General features: G+C 38.5%; 1 protein-coding gene and 1 long non-coding RNA gene across 5 annotated transcripts; both read right to left on the bottom strand.

The window, feature by feature from the left end:
* Nucleotides 1-721: 721 nt before the first annotated feature.
* On the bottom strand, nt 722-14,360 carry LOC113085664 (uncharacterized). 4 transcript variants are annotated; one of them, XM_026255225.1, is made up of 17 exons: nt 13,952-14,360; nt 13,554-13,664; nt 12,907-13,036; nt 12,481-12,643; nt 12,069-12,261; nt 10,389-10,463; nt 8,586-8,654; nt 8,443-8,496; nt 8,276-8,347; nt 7,714-7,819; nt 7,369-7,439; nt 5,135-7,283; nt 4,847-4,945; nt 2,423-2,467; nt 2,155-2,324; nt 1,588-1,624; nt 722-861 (listed from the first exon to the last, which is right to left on the bottom strand). In XM_026255225.1, the coding sequence occupies exons 3-17, from the start codon at nt 13,022-13,024 to the stop codon at nt 737-739; spliced, it is 3,546 nt and encodes a 1,181-aa protein (XP_026111010.1). In that variant the 5' UTR covers nt 13,025-13,036; nt 13,554-13,664; nt 13,952-14,360; the 3' UTR covers nt 722-736. The 4 variants fall into 4 exon arrangements, with proteins under 4 accessions (XP_026111010.1, XP_026111011.1, XP_026111008.1 ...); XM_026255226.1 differs by lacking the exon at nt 1,588-1,624 and having other exon boundaries at nt 733-861; XM_026255223.1 differs by lacking the exon at nt 722-861 and having other exon boundaries at nt 934-1,624.
* A 913-nt stretch (nt 14,361-15,273) lies between these two features.
* Nucleotides 15,274-16,011, bottom strand: LOC113085663 (uncharacterized). Its single transcript, XR_003284372.1, has 3 exons — nt 15,856-16,011; nt 15,609-15,671; nt 15,274-15,321 (listed from the first exon to the last, which is right to left on the bottom strand). It is a non-coding gene; the product is annotated as an uncharacterized LOC113085663 (long non-coding RNA).
* Between the last annotated feature and the right edge of the window lie 4,859 nt (nt 16,012-20,870).

The raw sequence follows: 20,870 nt of genomic DNA, 5'->3' as shown, positions 1-20,870 counted from the left end.
GATGGAAAACACACTTTCCTCCTGCTTTCCCGTATATACATGTGAAGAAGAAACATGCACGGATGAGGAAATAAAGTGTGGGGCTTGCTAGATGCTAAAAAGAGTTGCAATAGACCTGTAATAATAACCCAAAGTGTGTGCACAGAAGTCAGTGTGAATTCAGATCTCTTTCAGCAGTTAAAAACACCATTTATTTCATGTAATTTTTGTTGTTACTTGCATTGATGTTTTTATTATTAATAACATAACAGAACTGATTATATATCATAATATCGTTGAATGATATTTGCCTCAGCGTAGGCTCGGAGTTGCTCACCATAGACCTGTGTGTGTGCGGTGTTTGTGTTTTTGAGGGGCAGGAAACACTGCTCAAGTGTAAGTGAGAGATTTCTTTCTTCTCATTTGTTTTTTATTCATTTCTGTCATGGTATCGGTTCAGTAGAAGTATCCAGATATTTCAGTCAGGTATCGTATCAAAGTCAAAATGTTGGTATTGTCACAACATTATATACATATACAAAAATAAAATAATCACAGTTAAAAGAAATTCCATTAACAAAGTTAATATCATTTTATTGGATTATACATCTTTATACAACTTTAATGTGTCTGTGTAATTTTTTTTTTTACTTTTTTTTCTTTATAGTAATTATACAATGATTGATCTGACAGTAAAAACTGATCTTCATCAATACAAAGGAGAAAAGCACAGAAACACATCGTCACTCAGCCGGACTCACACACACACACACACACACACACACACACACACACACACATACTGGTTTTTGTGGTTTAGCAGTACTCTGATGGCCAAACCAGTTGGATGGTGGTTTAAGGGGACACCCCTTTCCCGGTGTCCTACAGAGATGATAAAACTATCAAAAATTTGTTTTACTCTGCAGAACACAAATATCACTTTGGATTTTCTTTACACACAATAGAATTGATAATATGACAATATGATATTTTGGTGGTACACAAGGACTGTCACGCCCCTCCTATAATGTTCCCGCCCATTACATAATTGGTATTTATAGGGTCCGATTGATTTATGAGGACACTCGTTTTACAATACACAAAACATGTCCATTCTCTGGATTACAGGGACCAATGTGTTTTACAGGTACGTGACCCCATACACAACACACAGACATGTCCCTATGCTGCATTACTAAGACTGAGGTGGTTAAAGAGTACAGGATCTTTAACACAATACACAACATTACAGACACCAATGTGTTTTAGAAGTACTTTAATAATGACTTAAATTTGTGAAATAAAAATAAACATGTTGTCAAATTCGCCAATTAATTAAACGGGTAATCTTAAAAAAAAAAAAGGAATGCCACACAAAACAAACATCAAATAATTAAGTGTAATTCACCAACTAAAAAAAAAAAAAAAAAAAAAACTATAAATCAAATCAAAAGGCAATCCTCATGTTGTAAGTACCTCACTAAACACACAGTGTACATGAGATTAACTCTCTGAGCACACAATACATGTTGCAGATGTGTAGAGAAACAGATTTATCTGTAAAGGAATGGTTTTCTTCCAGAATGAAAACTGTCATCATGTACTCACCCTCCACTTGATCCAGACCTGCATCAGTTTCTTTCTTCTGTTGAACACAAAAACAAGATTTGTTAGTTATGAACAGTTGATGGGCACCGTTAACTTCTATAGTACGAAGAAAAAAAAAAAAAATACTATGAAGTCAATGATGCCCATTAACTGTTCAGATACTAACAGATCTTGTTTTGTGTTCAACAGAAGAAAGAAACTGATGCAGGGCTGGATCAAGTGGAGGGTTAGTACATGATGACAGTTTTCATTCTGGAAGTTAAATTCTCTTTAAGAGACAGGTCATCCAAAAATCAATGAGAAATTGACACAATTTTGTAATTTTTGACAAACTAACAGTCAACCTCGATTTCTACAAGGAGATATTCGTATGAATTGCTGGCAGTATTGTACAGTAACAGTATTGCACTATGGGAAATAAAAACAACAGCCAAAGTGCTAATGTTAATTGAATGGCATCAAGAACACACAAAATGTTACTGTAACATCACTTGCTTTGGGTTTTCCTTTTTAAGCTAATTCCTCGATTTCTTACAAATCCCTTATGTTCCGTGCACTGCGTCTCACCAAAACAGGATCCTCAGCAGATTTACACTGCTGGCATTCAGTCAGTGTGGCCAGTTTTCCTTTAGCTATGTGGCCCTTAAAATGTTTCATTACAGCTGTAACTTCAGCGTTTGACCAGGACACCTTCTGCCCTCTCCGTGGGTTTTCAGTTTCTGCCTCACTCTCACTCTCTGTACAGAAGAATACATACTTTAGTGAGTTCTAACTCTACGAGAGCTCATGTGCTTTGCAACATTGATGGTGCCATTGCAATTTAAACCTCTGGTACCTTCAGGAAGTTCAGTGGTGCTCTCAATGGGCATCTTCTGAACACCTGCAGACAATCAGTCATTAAAAAAAATAATAATAAATAAATAAATAATATATATATATATATATATTTTAGTAATATCCTGTTATAAATTCTGGACTAATATAATACAAGGTAACACTTTATAATAGGGAACACTATTAACTACAACTTTTCCCTCAAATTCCTAATTTTCTGCTTATTAAAAGTAAATAAGATAGTTGTTACATTAAGGTATTGGGTAGGATTAGGGATGTAGAATAAGGTCATGTAAAATAAGCTATTAATAAGTGCTTACTACTACTACCACCACCACTACTACTACTACTACTACTACGCACACTAATAAGAAACTACAGCGGTGTGAAAAAGTGTTGGTTCCTTATTTTTTTGCATGTTTATCACACTTTAATGTTTCGGATCATCGAACAAATGTAAATATTAGTCAAAGAAAACCAATGAACACAACATGCAGTTTTTAAATGAAGGTTTTATTATTAAGGGAAAACAAAAACCAAAACTACATTACCCTGTGTGAAAAATGTTTGCCCCTACACCTAATAATCGGTTTGGCTACCATTAGCAGCAACAACTGCAATCAAGTGTTTGCGATAACTTCCAATTAAATGTAAAGTCTGTTACAGCGCTGTGGATGAATTTTGGTCCACTCATCTAAGCAGAATTGTAATTCAGCCACATTGGAGGGTTTTCAAGCATGGACAACTTTTTAAAGTCACGCCACAGCATCTCAATAGGATTCAGGTCAGGACTTTGACCAGGCCACTCTTACATTTTGTTTTTCTTCAGCCATTCAGAGGTGGACTTGCTGGTGTGTTTTGGATCATTATCCTGCTGCAGAACCCAAGTTTGCTTGAGCTTGAGGTCACAACAGATGGCCAGATATTCTCCTTCAGGATTTTTTGGTAAACAGCAGATTTCTCCATTTATCACAGTAAGTTTTCCAGGTCCAGAAGCAGACCATGACACTACCACCACCATATACAGCAGCTAGAGTCCTTACGAGGTCAAGAAAATATGATCATATTACCCCAATTTTACAGTCTCTGCACTGGCTACCTATTAAGTTCTGTATCAGTTACAAATTATCATTACTTACCTATAAGGCCCTAAATGGTTTAGCTCCTGCGTACATAACTAGCCTTCTACCACGTTACAACCCATCACGCACCCTAAGGTCACAAAACGCTGGACTTTTGGTCGTTCCTAGGATAGCAAAGTCCACTAAAGGAGGTAGAGCTTTCTCACATTTGGCTCCAAACTCTGGAATAGCCTTCCTGATAATGTCCGGGGTTCAGACACACTCTCTATGTTTAAATCTAGATTAAAAACATATTTTTCAATTAGCAATAATGCATCTCATAATTTGTGACTGCAGTTGTATCTGATCAAATTTAGCTTGGGTTAAACTAATTAATTGTACTTGGTTGGAACAGCAGCTATGTTAATGGATGTCCTCTATGTGTTTCTCTGTTTCTGCTGGATCTTCATCCCTGTGGTAACTAGGATTTACACAAGCTCCAGTGTTGATCCAGAACACCTGAGAAGAGATGATGCTGACCCTCAGAGGACCTCAGATGATGTTAACACTGAACCAACATACAGAACTAACAAATATTGCTGCTTACTATGCAATCACATTATAATTGCTGTTAATAGTTTTCATCGTCTGGTTGATTATGTCTGATTCCTGTCATATGCACATAAACTGACAGTCACCACTTATAAGCTACTACTAAATAGTGTAGAAACTTAATTTTATGTGAAGTTGCTTTGCAATGATTTGTATCGTAAAAAAACACTAATCAAATAAACTTTTTACTTTTTTAGTTTGTGAAAAATGGCTCTCACTGTGGTTCATTGGAGTCCCAAAACTGTATAACCTTTTCCAGATTGATAGATCTCAATTACTTTCTTTATCATTTGTGTCTGCATATTTTTGAATGTCGACATGATGTCTAGTTTTTTAGGATCTTTTGGTCTACTTGACTTTTTATCAGACAGGTCCTATTTAAGAGATTTCTTAACTGTGAAGAGGTGTGGCTGGAGAAACTGAACTCAGGTGTGATAAACCAGTTTCAAAGGTGGGGGGGGCACTTCTGAACAAAGGGCAATGTAGTTTTGGATCTTGTTTTCCCTTAATAATAAAAACCTTCATTTAAAAACTGCATGTGTTTACTTTTAAATTTGTTACCTTTGACTAATATTTAAATTTGTTTGATAATCTGAAACATTAGTGTGACAAACATGCAAAAAAATAAGAAATCAGGAAGGGGGCCAACACTTTCAAACCACTGTAGTTTAGAGACCCTAAAATAAAGTGTTACCCAATATAATTTTCGACTTTGATGATTTAAAAATAAAAAAAACTTAGCTGACACATACCAGCATTACTGGAGTTTCCCGCAGCTCCAGCAAGAGCCTCATCATCAGATTCACTTTCTTCAGGATCACTGTCATCAGAATCGGTCATGTTGATCTCATCTTCAATGAAAAATAAAACTCAGAACATGAAAAACATCTGCATTCAGAAGTGAAATAACACAATCACACACCATTTATAAACCATTCCTAATGACAACGAACACAAGACATATTTCAGAGATTACTTTTCTTAAACCTCCCTGTGAGTTTAAAAGACCCCCTGTGCTAAACATGCTAGGATGGACGTACCTTCAATCTCAATGTCATCAAGGGATTTGCCTTGAAGATTAGGAAGACAGCCCTTTTCCATGGCTAACAGTAGCTTTGATATTTTAGCAAGCTGAGTAGTGGCTTCTGGCAGTCTGTAATAGTCACGGTGGACACGGATGTCATGCCCTAAGAAATCAGCAACCTGATCTAACTCGTTGTTTTTCAGGTTTAGGATTTGAGAGAGCGTAGCCACGTGCTTGCGAAGATGAGTGGATCTGAGAAATTCTGGATTTTGAGCTCCACATTCCCTTGCATATACCCTCAGAGAGTCCTGGCCTCTGTAGTAACTCTGGCAGTTTGGCCGAGCAAACAAGAAAGTATTAGTGTCTAGCACTCCACATGTACCTCTCCTGCTGACCAGTAGCATCAGGGCATCGACCATATCAGGAGAGAGAAGAACCGCAACCTTTCTTCCCCTCTTCCCCCTGATCTCAACTCGACTGAAATGGCTGCAGAGTTTCTGCTCAAACTTGCTCAGGCCCATCGCTACATCTTCATGGAGAGAAGTGCCGTCCCTTTCATTGAAAGCCTTCAGCGGCATTTTAGAGACCTCTCCTGCACGTCTGCGGTTGAAAACAATGATTCTGGTGAGTGTTGCTTTGGCCAGTTCTGCATAGCTTTGAGGAGATGCAGTCTCTTGTAGTTTCTGAAAAGCAGTATCTGCAGTCTTCTCAAGGAGCTGATGAAGAGACTGGACATCCTGGGTGAAGGGAAGTGTTGATGGCTTGTTAAATTTGGCCTCATTCAGTGTCACCAAAGCAGTGTGTGAGATCATCTCAGACCACTTTGAGGAGTAGAGCTTTTTGAAGGTCTCTGTTGATGAGATCAATTCCTTGTCTTCAGACATCAGTGCTCGGCACTGAATGATTTCACAAATCTTATTCAACGAATGCCCCAGTTTCAGGGCAAGGCTTGGGCTTTGGTAGCAGTGGCTCTCATCATCATAGCCAGACACCATTTGAACCGCTCGAATAAGTCTATGAAAATTGGCAGGTTTCAGAGCTTCTTCAAGACTGTACACAGAAAACTGTCTACGCAAAGTCAGCAACAATCTTCCAACTTCACGGAGTTTTTGTCGAATATACTCAAATTTGGTAGGGTCATGACCATGTTTGTTAAAAAACGACTGTGCAAGCTGAAGAATACTCAGGTCATTTTTGACCACAGCGGAAATGTCATCCTGCTTCATCACACCTAAGAGTTTCCAAACTCCTTGTGATATGTGCTGACTGAATGAAGACTCTGCCATAGATGCCAGGCCCAAGACTCTCCTCCTCCCTTGCTCTTCACTGTCAGCTGCTGGTTTTGAGGGACATCTTTTTAAATGACGCCACAGATCTCTCCGTACAAACAACCCTTTGCAGTACATGCAATGCAAAAACTGCTTTGAATCACACTTTCTTTTTGGTGCTCGTTTTATTTTAAGAGCCCCCTCTCCAGACTGTAAAACGTCAGTGTTATGCTGAAAGTTGCCCTTGTTCCTGAGCTTTTGCAGCATTGCTTTACGTTCTTTTGAGTGAACTGGGAGTGACAAAGCCTGAACAACTTCAACTTCAGCCATATGAGTTTTCAAATGGCGCGCTAGCTTGGACTGAGGTTTCCCACAGATGTAACAATAATTCTTCCTATTTGCTGAACAGGAGATTTTTGGTGACTGCACACAATGATCACCTCCAGCCATGCTGCGTTCCCTCTCTTCTCTCAATGTTACTGTGCTTTTTGAATTCAAAAGCTTACTATTGTGTGATTGAGGTGATGACATAAGCACATCTGTTGACCTGCATACCACTGAGTCTTGCTTTCTGGGAAAGTCTGATTCACTGTCTGTCTCAAAATCAGTAAACTGCTCCTCATGACACATTAAATCAGACTCATCATACACACTTGCTGCTTCCATGACCTTCAGGACTCCTTTTCCTTTGCCCTTAGACACATTCAGGGTAGTTACATCTGATCTCAGATGTTCACTAAACTTAGATGACGCAGCTTCCTGTATATCTAAGAGTTTAGCTTGGTCGTAACGTGCTGGTCTTGTTGTCAACTCATCTGAACTGTCTGACTGATGGTCTGACTCTGACTGAGGTATGTAATCCTCATCTGACAGCTCATCTTCCTCTGAACTTACTTCCTATTGTCAAAATATTTATGATTAATTTACAGCACCGATAACTCAAAAATATGGAACAAATGTATCAAATCAAATATTTTCTTACACACAATGACCGTCTTCCATCCCATTCATGGAGCTTCAGATAGCAGGACTTATGCCAAAAACTGGAGCACACTATAAAAGAAATGTCATATGTCAGGACACGTTCAACCGCTAACACGAGATGCTATGCCTAAACGTAGAATAAGGTGAAAACAATGTAACACTCCTATTATTATTAATGGTATTACATATCTGTGCATTAGCAATGGTCTGAAATCTCCTTCTCTCCTACTGCCAAACTCAACAGTTATACCATTTTGAACTGACTTCATAACATTGATTAGTGATACTAAAATGATAAAAATAGAAATGTCATGATGTATAGAGTACAAATGACCATACTAACATTTACATCTCAGGCCAATCCACTTGAGAGCTGCAACAGGTCCCACACATTCAGCACATTTATCCATGCTTGATATTGCTGAAGTGACCACAACATGTCTGCAGACCTGTGAAGAAAAAAACATCAGTGAGTGTTAAATTAAAGCAACAAAGAAAGATTCTAAAACATACATGTGATACTACATTACGAGCTGCATTGTCTTTCAATAATAATTTAATGTATTTTTAATGACAGGGAAGTTGTGGTCATTTAGTTAATAAGATCACTTACAATCATTAAAAACATTTACGTTACAGACCTTAAAAGGTACTGGTCAATATATTACTACAAATCTACATTTAGAGCGGTCCTGGAGGGCCGGTGTAAACTCTGCAGGACACTGGCCCTCCAGGACCGAGTCTGGACACCCCTGATTCAGACATCGACTAATATTACTGAAAGTGAAAACAGGTCACTAAATACATGCATTTAGTAACAGCAAAGTGTACAGTTCATGCAGACATGGACTTCAGAGCAATCACTGTTGCACTGAAATAACAGTTCATCCGAAACATGTGAATACCTCCTTAACTCCTTCAACTGGGGCACAAAAGCTCTGCTCCTCATTCAACACATGCTCTTTGACAGGTGACATCTGAAAACAATGAAAAAAAACAAGACTTATGTAGAGATGATTTCTTGCAACATCAATCTAACATTTCATAAAATATGCAATGCACATTTAATTACCTTCTCAACACAGTCCTGATCATCCAATAGTAACTGGTCCTTCTTCAGAGTCACCTGAAATTAAGGAAACAGAAATAAAAAATAAATAAACATTCTACTGCAGACAAAGGATTCAGGGACTGTACAAATTGATAATGAATTACCTTTTCCAGTCCTTCAGAGGCTGCACAGATACTGAAGTCCAACTCTGACTGATCACTGACAACTTTCAGCTGAAAACATGAAATCAAAAAATTTAATTAAAATAAAATAATTATGTTATAAATGAGTTACCAAAGCAAAATAAATAAATACAGTTGTGTTCAAAATTATTCAACCACCTAGAGACTGCAGTACTTTACAAATACAAGCTTTTCTGAAGATCCAGGATATAATAAAACTTGCATCTATAACAGTTCACTGGAATATTAAAAGTGATATTGTCAATATATAATGTAATATATTTGAGTTATAAGATTTTTTAATAATACTGCTATGTCATAGTTATTCAACCCCTATTCAACATTGCTGTTTTTAAATCACTTATTTGCATGGTGGGGAATGTAACAGTCTCAAAACACAATTAAGCTTTTAGAAACTCTATTAAAAACAGAATTAGCTTGAGCCGTTACACATACAGTTAACCCATGCATGTGTTGAAGTTAAGTAGCAAAAATATCAAAAGAGATCTCACAAAAGCAAAATTGAAGAAATATTGTATTACTTTAGAAAGGCTAAGGCTATATGAAGATTTCCAAGACATTGAAAGTTCCTAGAGACACAGCTCTCAGCCTTATTTCTTAGCTTAAAGTGTGTTTTACCAGAAAACCTTTGAGGTTGTGGAAGAAAAAGCACAATATCATAAAATGTTTAATCAGAGCAACTGAGAAAAATCTGCAATGTACAGCCAAAGACTTGCAAGATGACCCGATGAAAGGAGGAAAACCATTTCAAAGCAGTGTGTAAGAAGAACACTAGACAAGTATGGCCTTTATGTTGAGACATCTTGATGAATACCACTCTTGATCAAGAAGAACAAAAGGCAGACTTGAACTAACTAAAGTTCATTTGTGTAGACTTGTGGAGCTCTGGACAAATGTTTTATGGAGGGATGTGACCAAACTGGAACTTTTTGGACCCATGGATCAGCGGTATGTCTGCTGCAAAACAGCCAAAGCTCATAAGCAGAAGAACACCATCTCTATCGTCAAACTTGGAGGTGGATCAGTCCTGTTATGGGGTTTCTTTACTGCAGAAGGAAGTGGAAATCATGCCTGTATGAAGGACATCATGGAATCTTTAAAGTGTCAGGCCATTTTGACAAGAATTGTGATGCCTTTGGTGCAAAAACTGAAGCTGATGATCAATGGACTTTCCTGTAGTCCAGTGATCCCAAAGTACACATCCAAATCTACTACTGCTTGGTTTAGGGATCAGTCATAGAATGTTCTTGAGTGACCTGTTCAGTCTCCAGGCTTAATTCTCATTTCATATATCTGGTTGAATTTGAAGAAAGCAGCGGCAATGTGGAAACCAAAGATTATCAGTGATCTGAAAGCTTTTTCAGGTGTGGAATGGGCCAAACTGTAGTAGAGAGGTGACAGAAGCTTCTAAACACTTACAGACAGTGTTTATTGGTGATTTTAAAGAATAAAAGATTCTGCACAAAGGGGGTTGAATAATTTTGAACATGAATGTTTAGAGCCAATTCGAATTTTATCATGATTCATCAATTTTCCATTCTCAGAATCACTCAAAAGTGTATTAACAAACTTTCTCTAATACTTTACTGATGCCTTCGTTAAATTGATTTCATAAAATGTTATCCTCCACAGCAAATTGTCTTGCAAGTCAAGGGGGTTGAATAATTTTGAACACAACTGTAAATAAATCAAAAAATATAATAAAATAATAAATTAAAACGATAAAATAACAATAAAATAAAATCACTCAATCAATTGCAGTACCTTCTCTACGTCTGTGTCTTCTGACTGGGACAGTGTGTTGACTTCAAGAGTGGACGGTTCAACCACACTAAGAGTCTAGAAAAGAACATCAAATTAGTCATCTGTGACAATAAATGAGCACATAAAATACTGATATAAAACAAATTTTATAATCTTGCTTATATTTTATCAATGTGAATTAAAAGTAAGATTACAATATTTCAGATCAATATTTCAATTTTCAAGTGTTACCCAAGTTAATGTTCATGATTTTGTATGTATTACCTTACATGCTTATTTATATATATATATATATATATTCCAGTATTTCAGGTGGTGTGTGTGTGTGTTTACACCTGTGTTACAAGGACCCTGTTTTATGAGGACCGTCATAAGAACATAGTCTTGACATAGTCTTGATGTCACATTGTGTGTGTGTTTAGACCCGTGTTATGAGGACCCCGTTTTATGAGGACCATCATAAGAACATGGTCTTGATGTTTGATCGAAGAATCTCAGTGTGTCTTTTGTTTGACAAAAGCCTGGTATTTGAAGACCCTAGTTATCACCATGACATTGGGCTGCGTGGATATGAAATATAAGGCTAAATATGGATCATTCACATCCCATTGTGGCCATATGATATTGAAAATGTCTAATTGTTATATTTAGATTAAGTATCTTGCAATAGGAGTTGGTAAAAAGTCAGTTTTATTTAATCACCACATATTTTTAAATGATAACTGAGTAGAATCAGTGTCTAAAGAACCTAAAGAACTCTGAACAAGGCACAGCAGCTATAAAGGTATCCAAGAAGTTCTTGAAATAATTGTGTTTGTCCTTAAAAGAATGGAACAGATTACATTCTCTCTTAGAAAAAAGTCTTGACTTGACTGGGACTCTTCAGTAAAGTCAAGACCAAGTTCTTATGATGGTCCTCATAAAACAGGGTCCTCGTAACACAGGTGTAAACACACACACACACACAAGACTATGTTCTTATGACGGTCCTCATAAAACAGGGTCCTCGTAACACAGGTGTAAACACACACACACACAAGACTATGTTCTTATGATGGTCCTCATAAAACAGGGTCCTCGTAACACAGGTGTAAACACACACACAAGACTATGTTCTTATGACGGTCCTCATAAAACAGGGTCCTCGTAACACAGGTGTAAACACACACACACACAAGACTATGTTCTTATGACGGTCCTCATAAAACAGGGTCCTCGTAACACAGGTGTAAACACACACACACACACAAGACTATGTTCTTATGACGGTCCTCATAAAACAGGGTCCCCGTAACACAGGTGTAAACACACACACACACACACACAAGACTATGTTCTTATGACGGTCCTCATAAAACAGGGTCCTCGTAACACAGGTGTAAACACACACACACACACACAAGACTATGTTCTTATGACGGTCCTCATAAAACAGGGTCCTCGTAACACAGGTGTAAACACACACAATGTGACATCAAGACCATGTTAAGACTATGTTCTTATGATGGTCCTCATGAAACAGGTGTAAACATACACACATCCTGACATACTGGAATGTACATGCATGTAATGTAAAAAATAAAAAGTTACTAACATTAACTTAGGTAACAACTGATGTTTAATACCTTTACTTTACTATAATCCAATAAGTCAGAATGGACAGTATAGAGGTGTCAGTACCGTGCATCTCCATGGCCACTCAGAATCACCATAATCATATGTGATCTCTTCACCAGGACAGATGCTCCTTGTGGCAAATAAACATAAGTGAGGTTTTCCATCCACACGAATCGTCTTCATCCTGCTGTTTGGGTTAATATGGTCATCGTTTACAAGCCGCCCAAGAGAACCGTCATCTCGGGCTGCATCGACACTAAACAAGAGACAGACAATATCAGCACTGAAACCTTAGGACCAGCAGATGTCATATTCTGTGATCACCAATCATTTAACACTCATCACCAAGCTTTGAAAACACATGACTGATAATTATAGCAAAATATGACCTCTAATCATTGACATTTCCACTGACACATTTTGAATCATGTAAATTAATTACCAGTTAACATGTAGATCAAACACGTGTACATACCAGAGGAGTTTTCCATTGTAGCGAAACTCAAACATGAAAACTTTAAGTGCATGGTGATATATTCTTTGCCTCCGCTCACATTCTTCTTTGCTGATGAGGTCTCCTCTGTATTCCAGCAGGAAATCTCCTTTCTCAAAGTCAGTACAGCTGAACACACCCCTCCCTAAACAACAACAGAGAGGTGAAACCATCACGAGAACCACACGTCATCAACCGGAGACAGATTTAGTACACGAGTCACTTTAAATGCATAGAAAGAAAATTCTGTCATCATTTACAAACCATCAAATGGTTAGTAATGTCTTATTTTGCCCAACAAAAGATATACAGGACTGAGACAACCTAATGGTGACTATATGATGACATAATCTTCACTTTTGGGTGAACTATACCTTTAACTTGGCTCAATCAATTAATTTACCTCACCTTTAAGATGACTGATGAACCTGCCCTCGAGTCCATTCTTGTCTTTCTGTTCAAGTGAAAACTGTATGGCCTCCTCCACGGGCTTCAGCTTTCTCCTTCGCCTCACACCTTCAGCCATCCTCTGTGTCTGCTTTAATAACAATAAGAACTGTTGGACAGAATATATGTGGAATATGATGTATTCTGAGCATATGCTGAATATACTATTTTGACTGGTTATCTTTGTAACCAGTATGCATTCTACAAAGCACACTACAAATAAAGGTGACTTTAACTATTATATACAGTACATATTGGGAAGTGAAAAGAGCACATCTCTGAGTTTATTAATTAAACCAAGCTGAACAGTAATAATAGTAAACAGAACTGCCCCTCCCCTTCAGACTGTAGCCATGACAACAGATTATTATGATGCTAGACTGTTCTATTACTTTTACAGTTATACTGTGAACGAAAATAATGTAAACTGACAAGCACTGCTGAGTCTCGTCTGATGTTACTCTTTATAGACGAGACTTACAGTAATCACGCTAGCGCCATTAGCATCACGCGCTAGCTGCTTTCTAAAGAGCACTGAAGACACTCACGAACAAGCCAAAATGAGCCACAAGCTCTCAGAGAAACGGTTTAACAGCAGTATTACTAACCTTTCATATAATAGTTGTTTCCAACAGCTTCACACCACAGATGTCTTCGCTTCAGGTGCACAGATTGTGTCCGGTCCAAACAGGAAGTTACAAACAGTCACACTTGCCTCGCTGATTAAAGCACGTGTACACGGGATTTATAATTATAATAATAATAATAATAATAATTATTATTATATATTTAAATAACCATCTATGAAACGTTACATTAATAGCGTTACATTAATTTACAGATATTAAACCGAGTAATTACAGCTTTGATGTCACATTCATACTTTATATGATGATATTTAAGGAACATGTTTAATTGCACGATCAGTATGCATTTATATAATTAAATACAATCGATAAATTATTACAAAAAATGTTTAAATAATTACCAAACTGCATTAACTTACTTGTACGGCGCTATTAGCGGCAGAATGTAGCCCCGCCCACCGCCGCCATTTTGTTTCCCCGCCTTCCGATGCCGATCTAGCCAATCAGCGGCCTCCAAACTTACACAAGTGTAAAATATGCAAATTTTCGATGACGCGGATGCAGTACCGGGGCCGGGCTGCAGGGGCGCACTCCCGAGCTCAGAGGATACACAGTGTATAGTAAAATTTCAGATTTTTGTGGTATATTAGGACATGGCGCGAAACTTTGAGAGGGAGCTTCTGGGACATAGAGAAAGGCATCTACACTGTCGGAATTATAAGGACATGGGCCCTGTCCTCATAAACCCAAATGTCCCTGTAATGCTGGTGCGTATTCAGGTCAAAAGTCCTTGTAAACCACAAAAACCAACACACACACACACACACACACACACACACTGATCTTACTGTCTCTATGAGGATTTCTGACACATTTATTCTGACTGTTATTTCAGTGACAGAAGTTCAGCTGCAGTATTAATGTCATGAAGAGACTCTATAACATCCCACTGTCACTGATTCATCATGCAGCTCAAAGCATTATGGGTAGAATCTCTCGTCAGTCTACTCTGATTCATCAACACAGTTTCAATGATGATTGATAACCAACATAAATCCCAGGATAGAGCGGCTGAGTGAATATGGTCTGGACTGTGTGGATGAGGCTCATTGTGTGAGAGACGCTGTAGAAGGACAGAGTTCCTGCACTGTGATCCACAAACACTCCTATTCTCCTGCTGGTGGACTCTATAGGGAGATGAGTCTCTATGTTATTGTGTTTGAATGAGTAACTGGAGAAATAGCAGATCAAACTCCAGGACCGATCATTACGTCCAAACCCACACTCAACACCCCGTCCCTTCCTGCTGATGCTCTTATATGACACTGATATACGCACACTTCCACTCCACTCAATCTCCCAGTAACAGCGTCCCCACACACTCTCTCTACACAACACCTGTTCAAAATAATCAAATCTGTCTGGATGATCAGGATACTGCTCATCTGTGTAAGTGTTAGTAATCACTCTGTTGTTCTCAGACAGACGGAGGCATTTATGTGCTGTGTTCAGATCCAGAGTGAACTGACGGGAATCTGATGGAGATAAAACAGATCAGGAATTATGAATCTGTCTGATCTTTTCATGAAGCTGAACTCTTCATGTTCAGTCTACCATCAGTGTCTCATTATCTGTTCTAATCATCATTTACATCATCAGTTATAAAACTCTTCTTTCTCCTTCTACAGGAAGAACATGAACAAACTCATGAGTGTTTTTGCTGGTTTTCTTACTGACTTGCATTGTAGGAAGTCCTTTGTGGTCCAGTGATCAATGCTGGTGAATGTGTCTGTGGAAATCAACAGACATGAACAGTGTGATTCTCATGATCCTGCAACTATTCCTAAGACATTTCTAATATGATGTTCTCCATGATATGAGATGATGATGGACTGGTTTCTGAGAGCAGATGAGTCTCCAGGACTTTACCTCTGTCTGAGATCTTCTGTTTAAAGCACCCAAATCACCCTAACCTTTGAGGTTTGGTGGTCTAGCTTCTACACAAGGAGTCCATGACTAAAATAAGAATAAAGACACGTTAAGTGTGTCTCTGTACAGACAGTGATCAGTATTTACCATTGATCGGTTCAGATTGGGCTCCAACAGGGACAGGCACCTCAATACTGTTCTCAGCCGGAGCTGTGAGATAGAAACAGTTCAGCATGACATTAAACTGCAAAAACACATCAGCTTATTCTGTAAACATTCACTCGATCAAACATCTAGGAAAAGGACCTTGTTAAAATGATAAAACATACATTCTTAAGTCTAGCTCTTTATTTTTAAGGCAGTTGACAATTTCAGTTTCACTTTAACCTGTTACCTCGCTTGTGTTTCTTCTCTAACTCTTCAGTCAGATAGTTCTGGTTCATCTTCCTCAAGATGTCCACCGTGATCTTCACAGCTTCTTCTGGTCCGAAACGCTTCATCATCAGATCCACTGTGTCAGGAGCGTCTGACTTCTCCAGATCAGCAGCTGGAATGCCGTGATGATTCTTTAGAAACCATTTAAACCTCTTCAGTTTATCTGTGTCTAGTTCATCCAGAGTGACCAGAAGCTGCTCTGAAACAGACACTATCATCCTCCGGCTCTCATTCACAGATGCCATTATCCTTCACAGATTCACTCCTGAAGGACAAGCAGAAAGAGAGCTTCAGTTTTACTATTGTGACTCACAATGTCTTAATATTGTATGATACTGAAGGTCTAGAATCAGCATATCAACGATATAGATAGGTCAGTATGTTATGAAGCAGTATTTTATTACCGTGAAAAATGAGGACGTCTGTTAACTACTCTTTCCACCTCTGAAATGGCAACTCGAGAAAAACGACTCTCCGGGAAAAACAGTTAGACTAGTTTTTCAAGAGACACGAGAGACGCTCTGTGGGAAAATGATGACAGTCAAACACACTTCTGATGAATACAGCCAACTGATTGAGAAGTTACAGACAGAGAACTAACACAGAGATAAACCGTAACAGGACCAGCACTCTTCTAACTCTAACCCCTGAAATACTGACTCAAAACAACCAGAACTAAACACAAGCAAAAATGGCTGTGCACTGCTCCAGGTGTTTTCACAGCAAGTAGGGCTCGCTGCAGCCTGTGGTGGACATCCAACCCCACCCACATCCAAGTGTGACGTCAGAAAGCACACCCACATCCAAAGACGTCACACATCCAACCCTGCCCACCCGGATGTGCCATCATAAACCACGCCTATATCCGTCTACATCACGTTCTCATTCAATTTCAAACAGGAAGTCCTGGCAAGGTGGCGGATAGGGTGCAAGAATAGATTTTTGGTTAATTTCAGTTTCTATTATTAATTAGGGCCCGAGCACCGATGGTGTGAGGACCCTCTTGGAATTGCTCCGTTTATTATTATTATTATTATTATTATTATTAGGGCCCGAGCACCGATGGTGTGAGGACCCTATTGTATCTGCTCTGTTTATTAGGGGCCAAGCACCGAAGGTGCGAGGCACCTATTGTTTTTGTTGGCGTTCTTATTATTATTATTATTATTATTATTATTCTTCCGACTGGGAGTCTATGGCAGCCCATAGAACCAAATGCGGGAAAGTTGTAATGGTTTGACATTCTGATAGAGGACAGTGCCAACATTAAGTACACCAATTTTGGTGGGTCTAATACATTGCCTCTAGCGCCACCAACTGTCCAAAGTTTCACTTTTATTTTGTTAATAACTTTTTAACCCTAAGGCCAATCAACAAAAATCTTTTTTCCTCTGATTTCTGAGCTTATGCCGATTCGATTGCATCCTATGACGTCATTTTCTGTCATAGAAATATGGCCGCCATTTTGAATTTTTTAAAAAATCTACTTTTTCGAACTCGTCCTAGACGGTTTGTCCGATTCACACGAAAATTGAACCAGATTATCTTCAGGCAGTGCTGACCAAAAGTTATGCAAATCAAATTGATTCGTCAAACTGTTTTCGATAAACGCTCAAACAAATTTTACGTAACGCTTACAAAAACAGTCGCAAGGCTGTATCTCTGCAACGATTTATCGTATTCAGACCAAACCTGGTACATGTCATAACAAGCATGACCTGAGGCTACTTGCTGCGTTTCGGCCCAGTGCCACCTACTGGTCTGGAGATATGAAAAATTGCTATTTTTGCTCATAACTTCTAAACAGTTTGTCCAAAAATCATAAAATTGGTCTTGTTAGATTCAGGGCAACATGCCGAGTCGACTGATATCCAATTTTACCATCTCGGCCATTTTGACTGTCAGCCATATTGAATTTTGTGCTAAAATGCTGTATTTTAAGAACGCAGCAACGGATTGTTACGAAACTTGGTATGGGTCATCAGCACAATGTCCTGAAGGAGTGTGAGAAGTTTCGAAACAGCGCCACCTAGTGGTGATCTTCTTTGTTTAAACGCTTATAACTCTGGGTGTGGTCGACTTATTTTCACGAGACTCATCAAATTAGACTCTTGAAACCTTACCGAGTCCTACGATACCAAACATGCTAGGTTTCGCCTTACGGTTTGTGTAGCGTTGTGATTTAGCGCTTAAAAAACATTTGGCTATATCTTCGAAACCGCTTGTCTGATCGAGACGAAACCACCGTCAGAAGAAGGAAACATAGGTCGATAGCTATATACCAATGCCCTAATGCAAAAATATTGATAGTAAGGGGTAGTAATATTCAATCAAAGTCAAGAGTCAGTCAATTTTTATGTGTTTTTTCATGTAAATGTCTATAACTCTGATGTGAATTGAGATATTTTCACCAAAATTGACACACATATGTATGGGCGCACTCTGATGACACATAAAAAAAATGGTGGGACTGAGCCTCTTGGTGGCGCTATAATAGAACAAAACATGAAATTCCCATTGACTTCAATACACTTATGTGAAATAAAAGGCTATGCTAATCAAATGCATTGGTGTTATATTCCGAAACTCAGAATGTGCCAACAACACCATCCCCTGAAGGTACTCAAATTATTTTGAAACAGCGCCACCTAGTGGTCAAAAGTAATAACTCAATGTACATAAAGGCTAATAACTTTTTTAATAAATCTGCCTATTGACATGATGCTGATCTTAATAGATTCCTTGGGTCAAGCCAAGAACATAGATACCAAGTTTTCCTTATTTGGCTGAACTTACTGTCCGCCATTTTGATTAATGTTGAAAACCTACTTTTTCGAACTCCTCCTAGACCGTTAGTCAGATTTTCACCAAATTTGACTTGGATCATCTTCAGACATTCAATGTTCCAACATGACATCCAATGTTATGGATTTCATGTCTATATATGAAACGGTTCTCATTTAGCGCATCAACCAATTTGCTGGAATGATGCCAACATTCATTTGAGGCTGTATCTCTGCAAAGCTTTGACATATTTGCACCAAACTTTGTATGTGTCATCGTCACCTCACACTGACCATTCCAAACTAATTTGGTAACAGCGCCACCTATTGGTTACACGTGATAAGCCAATAAATCCTATTATTAGTTGTTGTATTTATTGTTTTCAAGCCAATTTGGCTAAAATAATCTTAAAACTGTCTTAATTACTCATTCCTGCCGTTCGTCTGAAGCTTGCTTCTGTAGTGCTTGGCCCCGTTATTGCTGCTTGCAGCTATATTTATTATTATTCTTATTCTTCCGCTTCTCCAAAATGAATCGCATTTTTGAGGGCTTAAACATGCTCAAAAAGTCATGAAACTTTGCACACGCGTAAAACCAGGTGAAAATTTTCGTCTGATATAGGATTCAGAAGAGGGTGTGGCAAAATGGCTCGACAGCGCCACCTATACGAAGAAAATCAACAGCCTTCGAGCTATGTTTCACGTACATGCACAAAAATTGGCACACATATGTAACACACCAATACCTACAAAAAAGACTCTTGGAGCAAAATTCTAAAACCAACAGGAAGTTGGTTATTTGTAATATTATGAGCAAATTTTGTGTAATTTTGGTCATGTCCATATGTTGTATTTTAACGAACTCCTCCTAGAGATTTATTCAAATCAACACCAAATTTGGTATGCCTAATCTAAAGGCCTTTGCGATGTTAAATTGCGAAGATCTTGAGTTTTCGTTGAAGGGCGTGTCCGTGGCGGCCTGGCGAATTTCGATGATTCGCCATGAAAAATGAAGTTGCTATAACTCAGACATACAATTTCCAATCTGCCCCAAACTTCACATGTTTGATGAGACTCCGAACCTGAACAGATTGACATGCCCATATTCAGTTATAGTCATAGCGCCACCTATTGGCAACAGGAAGTGACATATTTTACGCTGTGACGAACTACTCCTAGAAATTTTATGACATTAATGTCTTTTTTGTGGTCAGTCTAATCTAAAGGCCTGTGTGATGTTCAGTTGTGAAGATCTTGAGTTTTCGTTAAAAGGCGTGTTCATGGCGCCACGACGAAGTTCGATGTCTCGTCATGGGAATAAAAGATGTTATAACTCAGGCATAAAATGTTCGATCTTCCCCAAACTTCACATGTGTGATAAGAGTCCTGGCCTGAACAGATCTGAAGGCCAATATTCCACCGGGTGTGGCAGAATGGCTCTATAGCGCCACCTATACAATTTCAACAGAGTGCGCCTCGAGCTATGTTTCACGTACATGTACAAAAACTGGTACACACATGTAACTCACCAATATCTACAAAAAAGTCTCTAGGTACGAAATCCGGATCCCAACAGGAAGTCGATTATTTAGAATTTTCCCTTCAAAATTGGTGTTGTTTTTGTCATTTTCAGGGGTTGTATTTTAACGAACTCCTCCTAGAGATTTATTCAGATCAACACCAAACTTGGTCAGTGTAATCTAAAGCCCTTTGCCATGTTAAATTGCGAAGGAATTGAGGTTTCGTTAAAGGGCGTGTCCATGGCGGCCTGACAAATTTCGATGATTCGCCTTGAAAAATGATGGTGCTATAACTCAGACATACAATGTCCAATCCGCCCCAAACTTCACATTTTTGTTAAGACTCTTCACCTGAACAGATCTACATGCCAATATTCAGTTATAGTCATAGCGCCACCTATTGGCAACTGGAAGTGACATATTTTACACTGTGATAAACTACTCCTAGAAATTTTATGACATCAATGTCTTTTTTGTGGTCAGTCTAATCTAAAGACCTGTGTGATGTTTAGTTGTGAAGATCTTGAATTTTTGTTAAAAGGCATGTCCATGTCGCCATGACGAAGTTCGATGTCTCGCCATGGGAATAAAAGATGTTATAACTCAGGCATAAAATGTCCGATCTTGCCCAAACTTCACATGTGTGATAAGGGTCCTGGCTTGAACACATC

The sequence above is a fragment of the Carassius auratus genome, unplaced genomic scaffold (assembly GCF_003368295.1).
Source record: "Carassius auratus strain Wakin unplaced genomic scaffold, ASM336829v1 scaf_tig00042138, whole genome shotgun sequence".
NCBI lineage: Eukaryota > Metazoa > Chordata > Actinopteri > Cypriniformes > Cyprinidae > Carassius > Carassius auratus.
Note: the sequence above shows the minus strand (reverse complement) of the source record. Positions and strands in the feature narration are given on the sequence as shown.

What these genes read in the sequence shown, in the direction of transcription:
- LOC113085664 (XM_026255223.1), bottom strand. Translation starts at nt 13,024, where the DNA reads ATGGCTGAAGGTGTGAGGCGAAGGAGAAAGCTGAAGCCCGTGGAGGAG. An exon ending in CAGTTGAAGGAGTTAAGGAG is followed by an intron (nt 7,820 to 8,275) that starts GTATTCACATGT and finishes TTTTCTTCACAG; the next exon opens with GTCTGCAGACATGTTGTGGT. An exon ending in ATGGAAGACGGTCATTGTGT is followed by an intron (nt 7,284 to 7,368) that starts GTAAGAAAATAT and finishes TTTTGACAATAG; the next exon opens with GAAGTAAGTTCAGAGGAAGA.